Genomic DNA, 19759 nt, shown 5'->3' with positions numbered 1-19759 from the left:
GTCCAGTATTCTGTTGGCCTTCCATTATATTTGACTCTTCGTACCACAAAATGGCTATTGCAGCTCCAGTCATCACATTCCCATCCAAGGCAGAGGCAGAAGGGCAGTGCCACCTAGATAGATCTGATCCTTTTTATCAGGAAAGCAGAAGTTCTTCCAGAGCTACAAGAGAGTTTGGAAAAGCAGGAAACAGGATTGTTAGGAAAGACTCAGACCAGTCTTGATCTACCACTTGGAGCAGACCACACTGTCCGCTTTTAAAACAAATTTAGGATCTAGTTGCTAAGAAGAAGGCTGCTGACACTACCAGTCACATATTTCAAAGAAGTAGAGGCTATTAGAATTTGAAGAGGTAATAGAGATATTCCCATCTTGCAGGTAAGACAGCAGACTTCTAGAGAATACAAGTTTCTGAGCCAGGACAAAAGAAGGCTCGTTTCCTTAGACTCTGCTGTTCTTAATGTGTCTCCCTCATATTTCTATAAAGTGTTTGCTTTCAAAGCTCTTTCATATCCCAGCTCAGTTTATCCTTCCCATCTTTTTGAAAAAGACTAGGAAGGGCAGAGCCTTCCTAGTGCCTTGTGAATAGAAAGTACGCTCTGGAGAGAGCTAAATAACATGCCCAGGATTATACTCTGTATTTGTTGGCCAAAACGAAGCACAGATCTTCAAGTTGGACCAGAGTTCCATTACCAGACCCCATTGCCTTCTACGACACTGTGATCTCCCCTTATGTAGCCATCATGCTTAAGCCAGAGCAGGCGAGCTCCCTGCTCAGACACCGTGGGCTTTCAACTGGGCAGGCCCAGGCGCCTTGGCAACCCAACAAGGATAGCTCTGGCTTTCTAGGGATGACTGGGTGGAACATAGCTTGCATCAGGATATTGGGTCCCTCTGTGTCCCAAGGGAGGAGAGAACAGCCACCTAGTGTGGCTATGATGAGTGGCAATGAGTAAGTGTCCATAAACTTGAGTGTGAACATTCATTTCCTAGGTCAATTCGACCCTGTCTTTCAGCAGCAGAGTTCCTGGTCATTTTGATCCACTCAGCATGTTCCTGCCCTCCCAGGCTGGAACTGAGCGTGCCTCGGTGCCTTCTGACACATTGGGAAAAACACTGTGATGTGAACAGTGTGTCGAGTCACCCTGGTAACAAGGCATCTGTGCAGCCGGAAGAGTGTTTAGGTGGTAGAGTCAATTACTCCATTTTCTGCAGTTTAGGGATCTCTCTCATGGATATTAGGGTAGAAAAAGAGTAGGGGTGTCCTTTTTTTAAAAAACCTATAGAAGAAGAGACACCTTACTTTAGCTGGAAGAGTCTATATAGTGGAGTTTTACCAATGAAAATAATAATTATAGCAGAATAACAATGATAACGTTTGAAATACTTGAATACCTGATGAATTTATGGGCAGATTTCCCTTTCTTCCATGTGAACATCCTTATCGAACTTCAGGATCTTGTTTTCACTGATTTTTGTGGGCACCCACACATGTGCTTTTGCAAACTCACTCAGTCTCTGTCTGGATGTAGGGCATTTACAGCCAAGCCTGTTGCAAGATGGCTGTGTTGCACTTGCTCTTTGTGTCTCGGATGGATGTGAATGCGGAGAACAATGTCAGGCCGTCTTATGTTAACCCCCACGAGAAGGAAGATCACGACAGCCCTCCTGGTTTAGAGAGCTCTGTCCTTTGCTGTCCCATTTTCATACCCTTGCCTGGATTGTTGTCAAGCAGCTTTGACTGCCTGGGTTTTTCAGTCTTTAATCATTCCACTAAGAGAACAGTCTGCTACTGATTTTTCTCTTCAGTGCATTAAAAAAAAAAAAAATACTGGGTTTATTTGTGTTTTGTTTTCCAGTCTATGTTTCATTTAGGAAGGTCATGCGGTTGTGTAATAGATTTGATATTACCTGAGTGGAATAAAGCAGCCTGTTGCTAATGTGTTGTTATAGATAAAACTGCCTTCAGGGTGACTACGTTCTAAGGCAGTTTAAACCAGACTAAAGGGTGACTCGTGCCCAATCACAAACTCGACCTTTAAAATTCACTTTATCCTGAGAAAGTCTTATCTTCACCGCAGATAGTGCCAGACCTGAGGCTACTGAGTAGCAGATTAATGTAGATCTTATTCAGCTGGCTCTTCAGGCTGGCAGAGAAAAATACAGAGTTTATAATGTGTTTAAAGCAGACATCAAATAAGGAACCAAACCAACCTTTTTGGCTTTTACCCAAGGCCTATTTTTAAAAAGTGCTTGGAGTGTAGAATCTATTGGGATATTTAGTCATTGAAACACTACAAACATATTACTGCTGGGAAAAGTTACTGTTTGTGGGAAAATAAAATTTTATATCCTTGTTCTCTTTCTGATGCTTATTGCCAAAATGAATTGCTTAAGGAGGGTGATCTCCTTACATGGATGGCTGAAAGTGATTTTTGATGTCTATGAAAAAGGAACTGCAGAGCTCTTAAGACAGGACAGACTGTAACTTCAAAGTATAAAAAGGTGTCATTTTTCCCCCCAGCTTTATTGAGGTGTAATTGACATATAAAATTATACATATTTAAGGTTTACAATGTGATGATTTGATACATGTATACATTGTGAAATGATTACCACAATCAAGCTAACAAATCCATCACCTCACAGTTACAATATTGTGTGTGTGTATGTGCGTGTGTGATGAGAACACTGAAGATCCACTCTTAGCAAATTTCAGCTATATAATACAGTGTTATTAACTATTGTTACCATGCTGTCTATTAGATCCCCAGAACTTATTGATCTTCTAAGTGAAAAATTTGTACCTTTAGACCAACATCTCCCTGTTCCCCTATCCTCCAGCTTTTGGAGCCATAATTCTACTCTTTCCTTCTATGATTTTGACTTTTTTAGATTCCACATATAAGTAAGGTCAGGCAGTATTTGTCTTTCTGCCTCTGGCTTGCTTCATTTAGCACAATGTCCTCTGTTCACTCATGTTGTTGTAAATGGCAGAATTTCCTTCTTATTTTATGGCTGAATAATATTCCATTGTGTTTGCCTATTGCTGCATAATATTCCGTTGTGTGAGTCATATTTTTATCCATTCATCTGTTGATGGACAAAGGTTGTTTCCATGTTTTGGCTATTGTGAATAATGTGGCAATGAATATGGGGATGCAGCTCTCTCTTTGAGATACTGATTATGTTTCCTTTGTGTATATGCCCACACAATGGGATTTCTATATTTAATTTTTTGAGAAATCTCCATCATGTTTTCTTTAATGGCTACACCAATTTCCATTGCCACTAACAGTGCATAAAGGTTCCCTTTTGTCCATACCCTTGCCAAAACTTATCTCTTGTGTTTCAGTAATGGCTAGTCAAACAGGTGTGAGATATTATCTCATTGTAGTTTTTGATTTGCATTTTCCTGATGACTAGTGATGTTGAACATCTTTTTATGTACCTGTTGGACATTTGTATGTCTTCTTTGGAAAAATAACTATTCAGATTCTTAGCCCATTTTTTAATTGGATTATTTGGGGTTTTTTTGCTATTGGGTTTTATGTTTTTCATATATTTTGGTTATTAATCCCTATCAGATATGTGGTTTACAAATAATTTCTCCCATTCTATAGATTGCCTTTTTATTTAGTTGATTATTTTCTTTGCTGTGAAGAACGTTTTTAGTTTTATATAGTCTCAGTTGTTTATTTTTCCTTTTGTTGTCTGTGCTTTGTTGTCATATCCAAAAAATCATTGCCAAAGCCAATGTCGAGGAGCTTTTCCCCTGTTTTCTTCTAGAAGTTTTATATTTTCAGGTCTTAATTTAAGTCTTGAATACATTTCAAGTTAATTTTTGTGAGTGGTGCAGGATAGGAGTCTAAAAAGTATAATTTTGGCATTATGATATGAAATACACTTGTTTTAAATTATTTAGAAAGAGAATACACAAATGATAAACTTACGGAAAATATTTTTATGTTATGAAATATGTTCTTTCTATAGAAAATCTAAAAGCCTAGAAAATAAAATGATTGATACACACTGCCATGTTACTTGAACTATGTGGTAGGTTTCATTACATCCCTACTTTATAGATGAGGAGATTGAGGCCTACAGAGGCTATGATGTGCCCAGTGATCATGGTAAAGTCTGAACTCTCTAACTCTTGACAGTTGGCTATAAAAGTCAGATCACCTGGAGATAATAAATCTTAATATCTGGTTTATTTTTTTTCTGAGTGTATATAATGAAAATTAGGTCACATGGTATGTAGTATTTTGTAACATGTTACTTTCACTTAGAATGATATCGAAAAAATTTTTCAATGCCATCAAGAGTTCTTTAAAAACATTTTAAGGGCCATTAAAATTCCATGAAGTAGATGTACCATAGGGAAAAAAGTCATGTTAATTTTTCCTCATTAAAGTTATGATTCTACCAATCGGTCAGAAATTGGCATAAAATCTTGGAGATCTCCTCTTTGAAGGTAGGGTCTCGATTTTTAAATTTAGTATGTCATTGTGATATTAGTAAGGTAGTTTGTTTAGTAGAGGATTTCACAAGGACATTCATTACCAGTTGATTGGGAGCCAAGGAGGGTAATAAATTTCCCTTCACAGTTATTTAACAATATTCCTAACCATCTGTATAACCAGGCACTGTGTGCCGTGTTATCGGGGTAGGGGAGGCAGTAACCCTGCCCGGAGAGGTGCTAGGAATGCTGCTAGATTCAAGCAGATGCGTGAAGGAGGGTGGCGTTTGTAAAGATAGCTGGATGTTTAAATAACGAGGACGTGAGGCTTAAAGCACTGAGCATGTGTTTGATGGACAATTGTTAGCCTTGAACGCTCCAGTCTATCTTGGCACTGAGGATTAAGCTTTAAAGTACTGTTCTTGGCTTTTTCATTTAGTTAAACTACCCTGATGCTTAGCTTTTATATCTTGGGCTAAATTTGACAATTTAATGCTTGACATTTTACTTTGTAGATAAAAAGCCAATAAAAGAGTGAAGGACATAGGTTTTTTTACTTCCCAGGAGCTGTGGGCATGCACATCTTTATATCTGAGTTTGCTATTTAGACAGAAGCAGATGTCAATTATACTTGTCCTGAGGAAAGTGGAGATTTTTCCACTGGTTTTCATGGGTTGTTTTGGGGGAGAACAGCTGAAAGGTTAAAATTTTTGTATTACTTTGGTTAGTTTCCAGGGATCCCTGTGCTTATCTCCATGTTATAGATGTCTCCCTCTTCCCCTTTTAGCTTCTTGTGTGGGAGAGGTAACATTTTGCTATGGAAAGACTGTAGGCTTTTGTGTCACATAGTCCTTACATTTGAATCTGAACCCATTGATTCACTAGCTCCATCCATGGGTACATAACTCTGGGAGCCTCTTGTACTGTAAAATGGATATGATAATGCCCACTGCCCAGTTCTTGAGAGGATTTAATGAGATAGTTCCTAGCTTACAGCCTCTTGTGACGGATGGGCTCATCACTTCTCTTCCTTTCTTTACTTACTCCTCTAGAGCAGTGACCCAAGTGTTCCTAGTTTTTCCTAAGTTTTAACAGTAGAGTTAAGCTTCTAACAGGATCTAATGCTTTATGGTAGTTAGATGACATGGGACAAATTACTCGTTGTCTATTAGCCTGTTAGCTCATTGATGACATAGAAAGAATTACCTATTACGTGGTGTTGTAAGTACTGATTAAATGATTATGTATGCATGCCAAGCTCTAATGCCTGGCACACTGTGGGCGCTCAATGACTGGTCACTACTTTTCATGAATGGATGTGTCTTTGAAGCACAACATTCCTTCTGCTGTCTTCCTGAGCATCACAGCTTCTTGTGACTTTTCCTTTGCTAGTATCCTTTCTTCCCTCCACTTACTGGCTGGAGGGATTTTTCTAAGCTCTGTCCTTCTTCTTTGCACATGTACTTTTCCTTGGAATTTTATCTATTTCCAAGGCTTTAGCTATCACTTCTGGATGGTTAATGTCTAAATGTTTTCTGAGCTTCATACTAGTACATCTAACTTTCTGCCTGTTAGTAGTACTTGGATGCCAAAACATATAAAAATGTGGTTATTATCCTTCCCACTTTCAGTAGGTCCTCCTATTCCACTTTCATGCTACCTCTAGTTTGGTTTCCTTCTTTCCATTCCTGAATGCAGTTCTTTCAGCACTAGGTCCTTATAGCAGAGTGTAATTCCTTCTTTCAGGCTTTCCTGCTGCCAGTAAATAATGATGACAACAACAAAACTATTATAACAAGACAGTAAGAAAAGTACCATGACAGCAATCATTTGTTGAATGTGTACAACATGCCACCCTGAATTCTGGGCAAGGTGGGACCCTACCCTGTGCCCATGTTACAGAGGCCTCATTCTTGTCTTCCTCAGAGCTGAAAGATTATTCCCACCCAGAGCCCAATGAACACCTTTGGCTCATGCTCTGGCTACTGGAGACCTCAGAATTCCCTACTTAGATTGTGCTGAGCCTCCTTCCAGAGACTGCGTGTTGCCTATCTTTCAGAAGGCAGATGGTGCCACAAGTGTGTGCATCTCTAGGCCCCAGGCCAGGCCATAGGGCAGCTATTTCCATGGGCTGTGGTCTGAGAGTAGCCCACAGGCTAGGGTATACATACTTGTGCCCATGAGATCTCTAATGGGGCAGGACAGAGCCAGGAATGGGAAGAGAAAGATGTTGGGTCAGGGGCCTTTAGGAGGGCTGTAAATATTAGGGTGGCCCTTGGCAATTAATTAGAAACTTTTCTAATGTGCTTTGTTATTTAATCATTGTAATATTTCTCAAGACAGCTAATATTAGTTCCATATTTTTAGGTGAATAAAAGTGAGAGTTGAAGAGCTTAAATATTTAGTGCACAGGTTGAAATTGGCAGAGCCCGAATTTGACCCAGATTAGTGTGACACCAACATTTTTTCCCATATATTCTACTCTTTATCCATTCTTTACATTGTAGCCAGAATTGTTTTGTAGAAAATGTCTGCTATCACAATATCCCCTTGATTATAAATCTTCCATTAGCCCCTTATTTTCAAATGACTGAAGGCCAGTCTCTCTGGCATGCATGCAAGACCCTTCTAAACTTATTTTAAATCTACCTTGTCAAACTTATTTCTCATGAGTCTTTCCACCATGGCTTATTGGGTCACAATGATATTTTGGCTGTTCCACGAACCCATTCTGTACCTTTTCACTGACAACTTCAGCTAGGTATGTCTTTTCCTTTTTCACTTGGTTGACCCAGTCCCATACTGTCCTGTCTATTTTAAGGCCAAAGGAATATCACCTTGTCTATGAAAGCACTTGTATTTTTCTAAGCAGGATCTCTCCTACCCCCGTTGTATTTTTGTCGTTGGTTGTGTGTGCCTTATACAAGTGCATATTACTTTGTATGTATGTTTATATATTATTCCTTATCTATTACCTCCCTTAGACTCTGGGGTTCATGTGGACAGCAACTGTGTGTCTTATTCATCATCACATGCCTATTTCATATAGAGACTGGACACACAGTAGGCTAGATAAATATTTTTAAAAATTAAAGATCTTATTAATACTAAAAATCTTATGTACTGCTCCCAAATGGATTATTAGGCATTTAGGAATATAAATTTTAGTTCCAACAGTTGTATTGATCTGCTAATGGATTGCTTTTTATAAGGCATTTTGACATCATAATTAGAAATTTCTGTTTCGTAGAAAAATTTTACTTTACATTTAGTCCTATCATTTAGCCATCATGGCATTTAGCTGGTGAGCAATCATTATGATAAATGTATACATGTATTATTTTTGAGCTTTAATAAGCTAATGAGTTCTGAATATAGCATAAAAACATCACAGTTTTTTTTCTCAGTGTCTAGTGCTGCTATTTAAGTTACTTGCCTTTGGTTACATAGATTTTCCTGAAAGATATTTATGCCATAGAGTTGCTACTTTTTAAGAGGTAGGTACATATTTGCATAAAGTTCTCAGCACATTAAAAATATTATGGTGTTATCTAGTTAATTTTCTCTTCTTCCTTAAGATTTGAGTATTTGAGTTAGAAATCTTTTTTGTTGTGGTGGTATTTCTACTTGCCTCTCCATGGCAGAGATTCAGGGCAGAGTCCTAACTCTAGATTGCCAGATGGAGCATTTTCATTGTGGAAAAAAAATCATTAAGTAGCAAAATGCATGCAGTTCTAAGGTAGGGCTGAACAATTCCCACAGGCATGTTTCATACTGTTGGTATATTCACACTGTAAGCCCAAAGCTTGATTGTAGGAAAACATATCACAGAAAGAAGCAAATTTGAATTAAGCATGCAGATTTTAGATTGTATATATAAATAAGGTAATTATATTTTAGGGTCAAAAGCAAGCTTATTTTCAGTCAAAAAGGCTTTCAGGAGCAGAAAGAATTCAGTAAGTATTTGAAAGATGGTAAGGAAATGTCTTGAAAAGGAAAAAAGAATTATTTGGGGAATATGGCCCAGTTTTTGATAGTGGGAAGGGTGGTGACTTGTTAGAAGAGATGAAATTAACACAGTTCAGGAAGGACTAGATGGAAGTCCATTACCTGAAATATGGCTGCTCAGGGTTCCAGGCCAAAAGCTTTGAAGCAAAGGGAGAGAGCGTGTTTCTGCGTATGCAGGACAGGGCTAACTTCACATTTTCTCTGTTTCTAAAGGTAATGTATTTTATTCTGGAAGAAAATTTTAAATGTAGAAACACAATAATAAATCCAAAATCATCCATATTCCCAAAAGGCAGAGCACATTCTGGAGGTGTTTTGAAGAATTTCTTCTCAGTCTCTCCCTCCTCCACTTACTCTGTACGTATATGTTATTTTTTATTCAAGGGCGGGACCATGGATGGTATGATATGTATTCTATGTTGTATTCTCATGTTAAAAAAAAATACTTTGGCATAAGATTTTCAAAGCATCAAAGCATTTTGTGTTAATGTAAACTTCTTAGGATATTTTTAATTATTGTATATTATTCCATTCCATAGATGTACCGTGATCTAGCCTTATTTACATTATATATAAAACGACAGTAGAAAAAAAATCTTTGCATCTAAAACTTTGCTACATCTATAATGGTTTCTTTAGAAAAGGCTCATAGAATAGAAAATCCTAGGTCAAAGCACATTAATGTTTTTAAGCTCTTGATACCATTATTGACAAATTGTTTTGTTTGTTTTTATGAAAGTCTTAAAGAGCAAAATTTCCATGGTGCCACAGGAAGTGGTTATATGAGAAATTAAGTGTGTTGTTGGAGGTGAGGAGAGGTTTATAGTGTTTCCCACTGGAAAAATGTGAAAGCCAATGTGTAAATGATCGACGTGGAGATGTGAGGAAATGTAAGTAGGGTGGATTGACAATGGTCAGAAAGAAAGAAGTTTCTCTATGAAAGGTTCTTCACAAGCTTAAATGCTTCACCCAGTTCTTGGAACATGGTTTGAGAGTGACAAATGGTAACTATTAAGGTCGCATGCTGCCGAGGAGCCTGAGTTCAGTGATCCAGTTGCTGCTTCCCGTCTTGTCCAGGAGTAAATTTTCCTCTTTCCCCCTCTTCCCCTCACTTCCATCACCAGTAAATGTCAGTAATGTTCATCCCCCCTCATTGGTTTGGGGTGAAGACCAAATGAGATCGTGTGTAGAAGCCTTTAGCCTGGTGTGTGGTATAGTGAAGGCTTTAAGAAATGGCACTTCTGTGACTTCCTGTGACCACTCTCCCTTTTATAAGTTAGGAATCCTTTAGTTGAAAGTGACAAAATGCTTGACCCACAGAAAAAGGCCAATATGCTGTGTCTGACACAAAGTGTTATGTCCAATGGAATGAGAAGGCTGTTTGCTTTGGTCTCTTTTTTAATGGACTTGTTCATTTTTATAGGTTCAGTCAGCCTTCAGATGGCCTAATGTCAGTACTTCTCAGACATTTTCTTACATTTTTGATTATCAGAAGGTGAATTTATACTTGCCCCTCTGCCTTAGGTAGGAATAATGTAATAATGTCTGTGTTCTTCTTTTTAATATTCAGTGCCAAGTACAGTGCCCTGAACATAATACTCAGTAATTGCAGGAAAAAAAAAAAGAATTTCAGAACAACCTATCTTACAATTATTATAGATTTTATGTATCTTTTTTTCCTCTAGAAATAAAAAATAACTATAATGTTTTCTCCCTGATTATAGAATTTATATCTTATGGCAGAAGTATTAATATTGGTAATCCTAGATTTCAGGTGAAAATGCCAAGCTGTAATCCATCTTTAATTTTTTTCGAAGATAAATAAGTTCTGGGTATGTAATATACAGCAGGATGACTGTAGTTAACAATACTATCTTGTGTGTTTGGAAGGTGTTAAGGGAATTGATCTTAAAAGTTCTCAACACAAGAAAAACATAGTTAATTATGTGAGATATTAACTAAGCTTATTGTGGTAATCATTTTGCAATATATACATGTATTAAATCATTATGTTGTATACCATAAACTTATGCAATGTTATATGTCAATTATATCTCAATAAAACTTTTTTTATTGGAAAAAAAGTTTGGAAAATTCCAAAAAATTTTTGGAAAAATTTTTTCAAAATGAACAAAAATTTACTCTCCCTTATAAATTGTTTTCTTGATGGGTAATGCTTTGAATTTTTTAAATATTGCAAAAATTTTAGCTGAAAACTTTAAAATAAAAAACCATTGTATGATAATGTAACAAAATATCTTTGTATTTATGTTGTTTTCTATTCTTTTGCAGCTTATTTTTAAAATTAGGCATATCAAATAGCAAAGATAAAATCTAAATAGTATTTAAAATTTTTCAGATGATTTGCTAAGCCTACTTAATTGCCTACAGTTGTCCTTTCATTATAAAAATAAATCTATCAGCATAGCAAGGTCCAAAATGTAATTGAAGGTTATCTTTATGGACAAGAATAGTGGGTATAATGGCTATAAAGAATACATACATTGTCAATTTAAGGACCAGACAGCAATGGAAGAGAATGAGTTTCATATTTAATATTTTGCATATATGCATATTCACTCACCTTTTTGAGTTAAGCAGGAGAAGGAAACACGATTGGCTATTTTTGTGAGGAGCCAATGGTATTGTAGCTTTAAAGTATATTTTCAGACTATGCTAGTATTCTCTAGAGTTATTATATAAAAATTGATACAAATAGAAAGTATAAAAAAAGAAATTAAAAAATCTCCCTTGCCACTGTCTGGAAATACCCATCATCAACTCAGCCCAGCTCTTTCTTAGGTAGTGCCCTAATTGATTTTCTTCGCTGTAGATCCCTTTGTACTTTTTAGCTTTGTTTTTTTATGTACACCAATGCCTTTCATAGTAAAATGATAGACAATATAATTTTATATCCTGAGAGAAATAGGAGCATAACCACATTATATTATTTAGGGTTCTTTTTAATGGATTGAATCATAAAATTGCTGATACGTAACCAGTCTACAAAGATGGCAATTTCATTTGCTCAACTTAATTGCAATAGACTTGCTACGAAATCTTGAAGGCCTGTAGGAGGAAGGGATTTTATGTTGTTCACATTTGTATCTCTAGGGCCTAAAATAGTTCCTGAAGGATGAATCTAATCTTTACTATGAAATATAAAAGAAAAAGGTTTATACCAATAAAAACAATTTCATTAAAATAGAAATGAAAATAGAAATAAAATGGAAACATTTTAACTGTACCGCAGAGAAAAATCAATTAAGGAACCAATTTAGTTCCAATTGGCTCAATAGAATTGGCTCAGGGAGAGCTTAGTCAATGAAAATCCATCAATGTTGATACAAACTGATTAAAGCATCAGTATTCATAAACATGCATAATAACATCCCGAGTATCACAACAAGAAGGTGAAAACCTTCTGTACTCAAATTAGGAAAGATTGTGACTACTAGGAAATGAGATGGTTGTAGCTTGAACCCAGCAGCTGGCCCCAAAGTCACATTTTACCACCCATCCAAAATGCCTGTACGTCCTCACAACTATGTACCAGCTGTCAAATGTAATGCAGTGCTTCATGAAGGCCCACTCACAAGAAGGTAATTTATATACTTGTTTGATACTTGTCCCCACTCATTTAACCACGTGGACATTTGGATTCCCGTTTAAAGCAGAGTGCCGTGGGCCATAGTCAGTGGGAGCCGTGTGCTGGTATAGACATTGTGGTACAAGCCTGAGCATGTGGGCTGTGAAGAGAGATGGTCTCAGTTTAAAGCACAGCTCTGTCATTTACAAACATGTGACCTTGGACAGATTATCTAATCTCTTAGTTTTGTTGACAATTAACTCTTTACTTTCAAAAGTTAAATGGTAAATACAAACGCATGTAGCATGGTACTTTGCACATAGAACCCACTGATTTTCAACCAGAGCCATGATTATAGGTGAAGGAATCCAGACAGTTATTGAATAAATGTCTTAGATCATAGAATCCTAGAATTGGAGAGTGTAATCAGACCTTAGAAATCTGAGGTATCTTTGTGTGCCTTTTCGTGTGCTGCATCAAAGGAATCAGCCTAACATTCAGGAATATATTTGGTTTTACTTGAATTTCATGTTTGTGTTCATACTGAAAGATAATTTTTGGTAAATCCTAATTTTTTCCCATTCACTTATTCTAATTTCCTTTTGTTGTTATCCTTCAGCCCAATAAAGCTTATCTGTAAACTGTGACAGTGCAGTTAAAGAAATAGGCACAGTCTCCTTGACATGACCAAATACAATGTCGCAGGACCATGTCTTCCTCATGCATATGCAGCACCGCTAATTATTCTGCTTTAAGAAATAATGGCATGTCAGGACATGAAACCTGGGGCCACTGCTTTTAATTAATTAGGCAGGGATGAATTTGCACATGTCTGTGCATAAAAAATAATCACTTAATGCAATTGAATATTAGTTTTTGGTATGCCCTCTTCCCAATGAGGCAGTATCTAGAAAGATCAAAATATGATTTATTCTAATACAGTATGTGCAAAGGGGACTGAGTGTGTGCCATGTTGCATCTTCATTATAATTTTTTCTTGAGACCCAGTTATCAGGCCCTGTTATACTCTTCCATTAAAATCGCTTTTAAAAAATTAGGCAGCAGGGTTTTTATGATATTGCAGAGCAAGCAATGAAATCAGTCGTGCCCTGTGAGCTTCATTCATTTCCTGCATGTGTTCCTTTCCTGTCAAAGTCAGGATCTGAGGCTTGCGATGCTTATCTGGGACTGCTGGGTCTATGGGGATGAGAGACCTTGGACCCAGAGAGGAGAGTTAGTCAGCTCCCTCACTTCCCTTCCACACACACGCATGCACACACACATGAAGCTACCACCTGTCCTGGTGGAACCTTAAACCTAACCAGGGAACATGGCTTTCTCTGAGGCAGACGCTAAAGTTTCTGCCATGTTGGGTAGGGGCTCTTAACTTGGGATCTATGTGGAGTTGGGTTTGACAGGGTCCTCTGATTCCCCTGAAATTATTTTCTAGGAAAAGGGCCTTTTGCTAGATTTTTTTGGGTTCGTGATCTAAAAAAGATTACAAAACAGATCTAGTTTTGCTCTGATCCTTTGAGACCAAAGAGTGTTGGAAGGAATTTGATCCTGGGAATCAGATGGACTTGGGTTTGAGTGTTCGCCAACAGATTTTAGCTGTGGCCTTAGGAAGGCTATGAAACCTTTCTGAAACCCCATTTTCTCAAATGTAAAACAAGGGTAAGGATATCTATTTTAAGGTTGTAGTGACAGGTAGACTAAATAGGGAAATAGTAAATGTTAACTTTTCTTTTTCCACTCTTTCATCTCATGAATAAAATGAAATCAAGTATTTGTTCTGTCTTATTCCAGATCTCCCTGAGCACCCAGCATAGTGCCTTGCATGCAGTAGACACTCAAATGTTGATTGAATGGCTGGTTGGATGGATGGAGTACGTTGGTTTAGGGCCAGATGAAATCTCTCCATCTACTTTCTCAAAGCACTTATTTTCTGAGAGAGATCTTGGTGCTATAATTAGTTTTGCTAAGACAACCCTCCCAAGGATAGTTAGCCCCATGCCCTGTGCAAAATCTTTCTGGATACTATTGACAAGATTAGATCTGCTTATCCCATACTGAAAATCATAATCTGTGGACTTTTGACTGTATCAGGGCTGGACAAACTACAGCCAGTAAGCCATATCTGGTTCGTTGCCTGTTTTTGTAAATAAAGTTTTATTGGAACATAGCCATGCTCATTGATTTATATATCTTCTATGGCTGTTTTTGTGCTATGGCTGAGTGAAGTAGTTAGAACAGAGAATGTGGTCTGTAAAGGTTAAAATATCATCTGCCTCTTAATGGAAAAAGTATGCCAACCCGATATATATTATCTGTACTCCTTACTATAACTCTAAAGGATTCATCTTCAGATGCCCCTTTTATGGATTGAGAAGCTAGGACCCAACAGAGTTAAGCTTCTTGACTGAGATTGTACAACTTATAAATGGTTAGGGTTTGCATCCAGGTCTGTACGACTCCACAGTCTCTGTTCTTTCCATTAAATACCAATATCTTTCAATTCAGCCAAAACCTAACTGAATCAGTTATATCTTCCAGTCCTGCCTGGTGACCATGACTGGCAAAGGAAGCCGTGCAGTGATGTCCCCTGGAATCGTGGTGCAACCTAGCAGTCCTGGCATTTATCCACAAATCCTGTAGAGTTATTGTATGGCAGATAATATATATCAAGGGTTGACATACTTTTTGTCCACAACCTGACTCAGGTCTGCAGTATAAATCGTGTGAGAGGGTGGAATGAGGATTTGAAGGACTAATACTACAGATGAGTAATATGAGTATGTACTTATTTATATGCAGACATAATGCTGCTTCCCAAGGGTCACCAGGTCCAGCATTTCCAGGAGTGCCCTTGTTGCCACTAAACATGGTATTCACTCTTTTTGGTGTCCTTGGTGAGTAATAGGTAATATTTGTGCATTTTCAGCACATAGCCACTCAATGGAGACTTTTTGCTCCTGGCTATGAGACTATGAGAGCTTTGGACCTCCACCTTCCCCACTGGTAAATCTGACTCTAAATTAGAAATGAAAGTTGTTTTACAGTGAATTCATCCATTGAAAATTTGACAGTTTCAAGGGTTTACAGATGAAGTTCTATGGTTCTTTGGTTAATACTCCATCTGCCCATTATTTCTATTTCTCACTTGACTTCACCTTTCCAGTTAATTTTCCCAAGCTTATAAACTGATTATGATTAAACAAAAGAAACAAAATTGAAAAAATCAGCTATTACTGCTTTAATTGACTGCAGTGTTTGCCTTGTAACTGATGATAACAGTAACAGCGACAAAATTATAGCCACCCAAATGGAAGTAACACAGTTGGGTAATTAATCCATCTGTCAAAGGATGTATCTAATGAAAAAAATGACTGTAGTTAATCAATTGTCATGCAAAAGTGGGTATTGTAACATCAGGCTAGGGAAGGGAAGTGAAAAGGATTAGGAAGGTGTTTTCGTTCTGTCTTTGTGGCGGGCATGAAGGAGTGCCTGTGACTCTCATTTCTTCTGTCACAGAGCTGCCGATGGAGGATACCATGAAAAAACAGCAGAGCTTCAGGGTAGACAGGAAAGAATCAGCTGTAATTAACTTCTGTTTCATTGTGTTCTACAGTCATGACCCTTATTTCTCCAAAGGTGAAATCCTGTAGTCTTTGCCTGTGTCTTTCACGCTCTCAAAAGTCAGTGACTCCTTCAGTTTATGGTGAAATATAAAACAGATAAAAACGCAGCTGCTCTGGTTTAAGTGGAGGTGGACAAACCTGGTTGGAATTGAGTAACATTTTATTTGTTGTGCCATTGTAACTCTATGGGGAAATAATGGGTTGATTAAAATTCTCGGTCTCTTGTTTAATTATTTAGAGTGAATGCTTCTAATAGATCTGCTTCTCTTTGTAGCCCTTTTGGTTTATTCCTAACATGTTTTAGTGCCAGTTGTTTTTCTTAAGCTTTAAAATGTTTAAGTAGCTCACCATGTATTTTGTTTGTTCTATGACATCGGACACTTATTCTCATTGGCCAAAGCTATTGATGATTCATTTCTATCTTGGAAATGTGCTTAATAAGAACTCATCAAAAAATTTAGATATACTTCTTACTGGAAACTAAAGAGTAAAAATTATAAGTGATTATTAAACACTTCGAGTTGAGAAGAAACTGACAAGTTAATAGAATTTCCATTTATATCAATGAGGCAAGGTGGTAGTGATGCAGTCATTTCCTATATGAGAGAGAGGGATGAGCAAGGCATAGAAATCTGTCTAAACGGTGCTTCTTAGAGTTGTTCACCCCAGGTGCACTGAGTACAAGCAGTTCTGTTAGTTTGGGAAAGAACAATGCATGTTCATGGACTGGTAAGGGTCCTACCTTTTAATAATGAGAGCATCAAAACAATTGTTTTGAGACTCCTTGTGTTCGCTCTTTCTGAAACCAACTAAGAAGGCAAGTTGCTGCTGTGCTGTCATTTCTACACAGCTTTTTTGCTGTTTTTTTGTTTTTTGTTTTTTGTTTTTTGTTTTTTTTTATATAAGGACGTGCATTTTCATGATTGGTTATGGTTTTTGTATATGTGTGTGCAGCATTTCGGGGGTGGGTGTACATAAGGCTTGTATCACTTGACTGCCAACTTTACTGAGCTCACATGTTGTCCTTATTTCTGTGTTTGCCAGGGAGAAATGCCTGCTGCCTCTCCAGTTGGCATTAGAATCCAAGAATGTGAAGCTGGCTCAACATGCCTTGGCAGGGATACAGGTATGGCTCTCACTGACTGTAATGGGGGGTGACAGAAATTGACAAGCCCCTTTGGCATGGAAAGAACAAATAGTTAACATCTTAAATACTAACTATTTAAAGACCGAGACAGAAATTTGATTGAACAAAGTAATAACCATAGGGGATAACAGGATTTTCGTATATTAACCTACATTTCTCTGTGCACAGCGTTATCTTGTTGAGCCTTTATCGTCACACCCCAGTTCGTGGGGACCCAGCTAAGCCTACACAGAAATGAAATATTTTTTTGTGACGTCCACCTTTTAGGAGAATAAGGAATCCCAAGAAAAATATTTCAAGTTCTATACCAATGCAAATATTGTATACACTCAACATCTGTGGTTCTGTGTAAGAAAAATTAATGGTAAACTTGAAAGATTTTGTTTTGTTTTCTATTGTACAGTTAGGTTGGCAAATGGATTAATGTGTTTTGTATCCACAGCAAGATTTGGTCTAAAAAGAATAGATTGCTTGAACACATTTCTTTCTCTGAGCATTTGTTCATTTGTGTTTTACACCATACATAGTAGGTCTCATTCCAGCAGTGCAAAGAAGGTGGCTCTATAAATACATTATCTTTTGAAGTGGTTTGGTTTCTAAGTGACAAGCGCTGTGAAGTTCAAGCCTGTGGGGGTTTATTCTGCATGGCCATGGATTGGAGGCATTTATAAGATGTCTTTTCACATCAGTAATTTCATTGTTAGCTCTTTAAGCTAGGCGAGGTCCCTGATACATTTTCGGAGTTAACACATGAAAAAGTGAGAAAATCATGACCCTTTTTTCTCCAGTGGATTAGAATTAGATAATGTATGTTTTAATATGTAATAGCATTAGAAATTAGTAAGCATCATAAATAATGTTATTAAAAGCTCTTTGCTTTTCTCCAAGGTAATTGGGCCAACCCTAAATTGAATGGGAATTTGTTTTGACCTGTCACTGATGTTCCTTTTTCTCTAGTATTTTATAGATTTTCCATTTAGTTACTTTTTAAAAGTCTTCCAGCATCTTATTACCTCCCATTAACTTTAGGCACTTTTTTAGGGCTTCCCAGTCTTTATCACTCGAGAAAAGTTTATATGTTAACTTTAACTTCAGGCTGCCCTGCATGTACTACATGATACTGAAAAGTCTCTTTTAAGAGAATATAGGCAAAATGGCAGGAGTCCTAAGAAGAAGGTTTGCCCCTTTTTTTCTTCAGATCTGCACTATGATTCAGCTAAAAGAGGGAGTCATTACCCTGGATGAATCAGAAGCCAAAAGTTCTTTAGGGCAACGACTCTACATGGAATTGGCCAAGGACAAACTTAACAGAGATTAATGTAAAATCTTTCACTGGAGTCTCTTAAATCAACTACCTCAGGACAGAATCAGGGAGAATAGCTTAATTGCAGCCTTTGTGAATGAGATCGAGGGGCTTCAAGATGAGTCAGCACAGAATGTGTCCTGACTTACAGCTAAGCTGATTTGATCTGAGAAGGTGATTAAAGTTACGCATTACAATTTTTTGTTGTTTTTAGGCAATAAACACATTTAATTACCTTATATAACTAGAATCCTAGAGGTAGGCAGTTTTAGGTTTGACGCAGCTGCTTCAGTGGTGCCACCAAAGACCCCATTTCTATCTTCCCCCTTTGCCATCTTTTTATTTTTGTATTATTTTAAAAAACTATTATTTTAGAGCAATTTTAATTTTACATAAATTGAGAGGAAGCTGCAGAGCTTTCTCATATGCCCCTGCCCCTATACATGCATAGCTTCCCTGTATTCAACATCACTCACAAGAATGGTACATTTTGTTTTGTTTTCTACCAGAGATGAGCTTATAGAGACACCTCATAGTCACCCTCAGTCCGTAGTTTACCTTAGGGTGCTCTTGCGGTTGCATTATCCCTTACTGTCAGACCACCCTTGAAGTGTTGCATTCACTCTGGAGGCCACAGGTTAAGCAGGAGAGCATCTATGAAACCATATCAAGCCGAGAACATTTGAAGGTACCTGAGGAGGTTTAGTATGGGGAAGAAAAGACTTAGATGGGCTTGATGGCTGACTTCCAATATTTTACAAGGTTAATCCGTGTGGCTCCAGGGAAAGATGAGCAGAAGTTGTAAGCAGGTGGGTTTTGCTACAATCTAACAATTTTATGAAAAGCAAGAGTTGTCTTGAAATAAAAAAGGGCCATTCTGTGAGGTGTAATGACTCCTGGGAAACCTCGTGAAGGTGAATGTCTTCTTGTTTAGGTTTTTGTGGGATTCATGTTCTGAGGAAAATACATTAAGATTTGTGAATTCCTTAATAATTCCTGGGTAAATGACAGTTCAAAAATAGGAAGTAAAAAGGTAAATACTTGAGGAAAGGAACTTGTGGTCTATAAAACTTCTCCTTTCCTGTGACAAAGCTATGTTTCAAAAAGGTATGTGTGAGCATGACTATTATGAGAGGCCACCACCACCACCTAAATAACATGTATGGCCGCCACATTAGAATTTTACTGGATAAAATTTATAATGAATTATATACTAACAGAAAAAAATCTTTGCCAAAAACCGTTTACCAAAGGTTCAATGTGTTTTTCTTTTTAATGACACATAGCAGGAGTTCTTTGCTGATGACCTCCAGCTACTTGCCTCCTAAGAGAAATTATTCTCAATACATACTAAGGTACAACCGAATAAGGCAGCCGGGGAAAGCCTATCTGCAATCACTGCCTTGTGTCTCTTTACAGAAGCTTCTATCAGAAGAGAGGTTTGTATCCATGGAAACAGACTCTGACGAGAAGCAGCTGCTCAATCAGATCCTGAACGCTGTGAAAGTGACGCCTTCTCTCAACGAAGACCTGCAGGTGGAAGTAATGAAGGTTGGTTTGACGTGGCTGGTCACTCTGTGTCATTGGGTAGGAACAAACACCCCCACCCCCA

General features: G+C 37.6%; 1 protein-coding gene across 1 annotated transcript in view; it reads left to right on the top strand.

Annotated features, from left to right (window-relative positions):
• The window catches only part of ARFGEF3 (ARFGEF family member 3), a 149087-nt gene that overhangs the window by 19065 nt on the left and 110263 nt on the right, over positions 1-19759 (top strand). Inside the window, exons 3-4 of the mRNA XM_006915374.3 lie at positions 16742-16823; positions 19567-19698. Of these exons, the coding sequence (XP_006915436.1) occupies positions 16742-16823; positions 19567-19698 (214 nt within the window). The remainder of the gene's footprint in view (positions 1-16741; positions 16824-19566; positions 19699-19759) is intronic.

This window comes from Pteropus alecto, unplaced genomic scaffold (genome assembly GCF_000325575.1).
Source record: "Pteropus alecto unplaced genomic scaffold, ASM32557v1 scaffold185, whole genome shotgun sequence".
Taxonomy (NCBI): domain Eukaryota; kingdom Metazoa; phylum Chordata; class Mammalia; order Chiroptera; family Pteropodidae; genus Pteropus; species Pteropus alecto.
The sequence above is the reverse complement of the archived record's forward strand: the minus strand, read 5'-3'. Positions and strand labels throughout refer to the sequence as shown.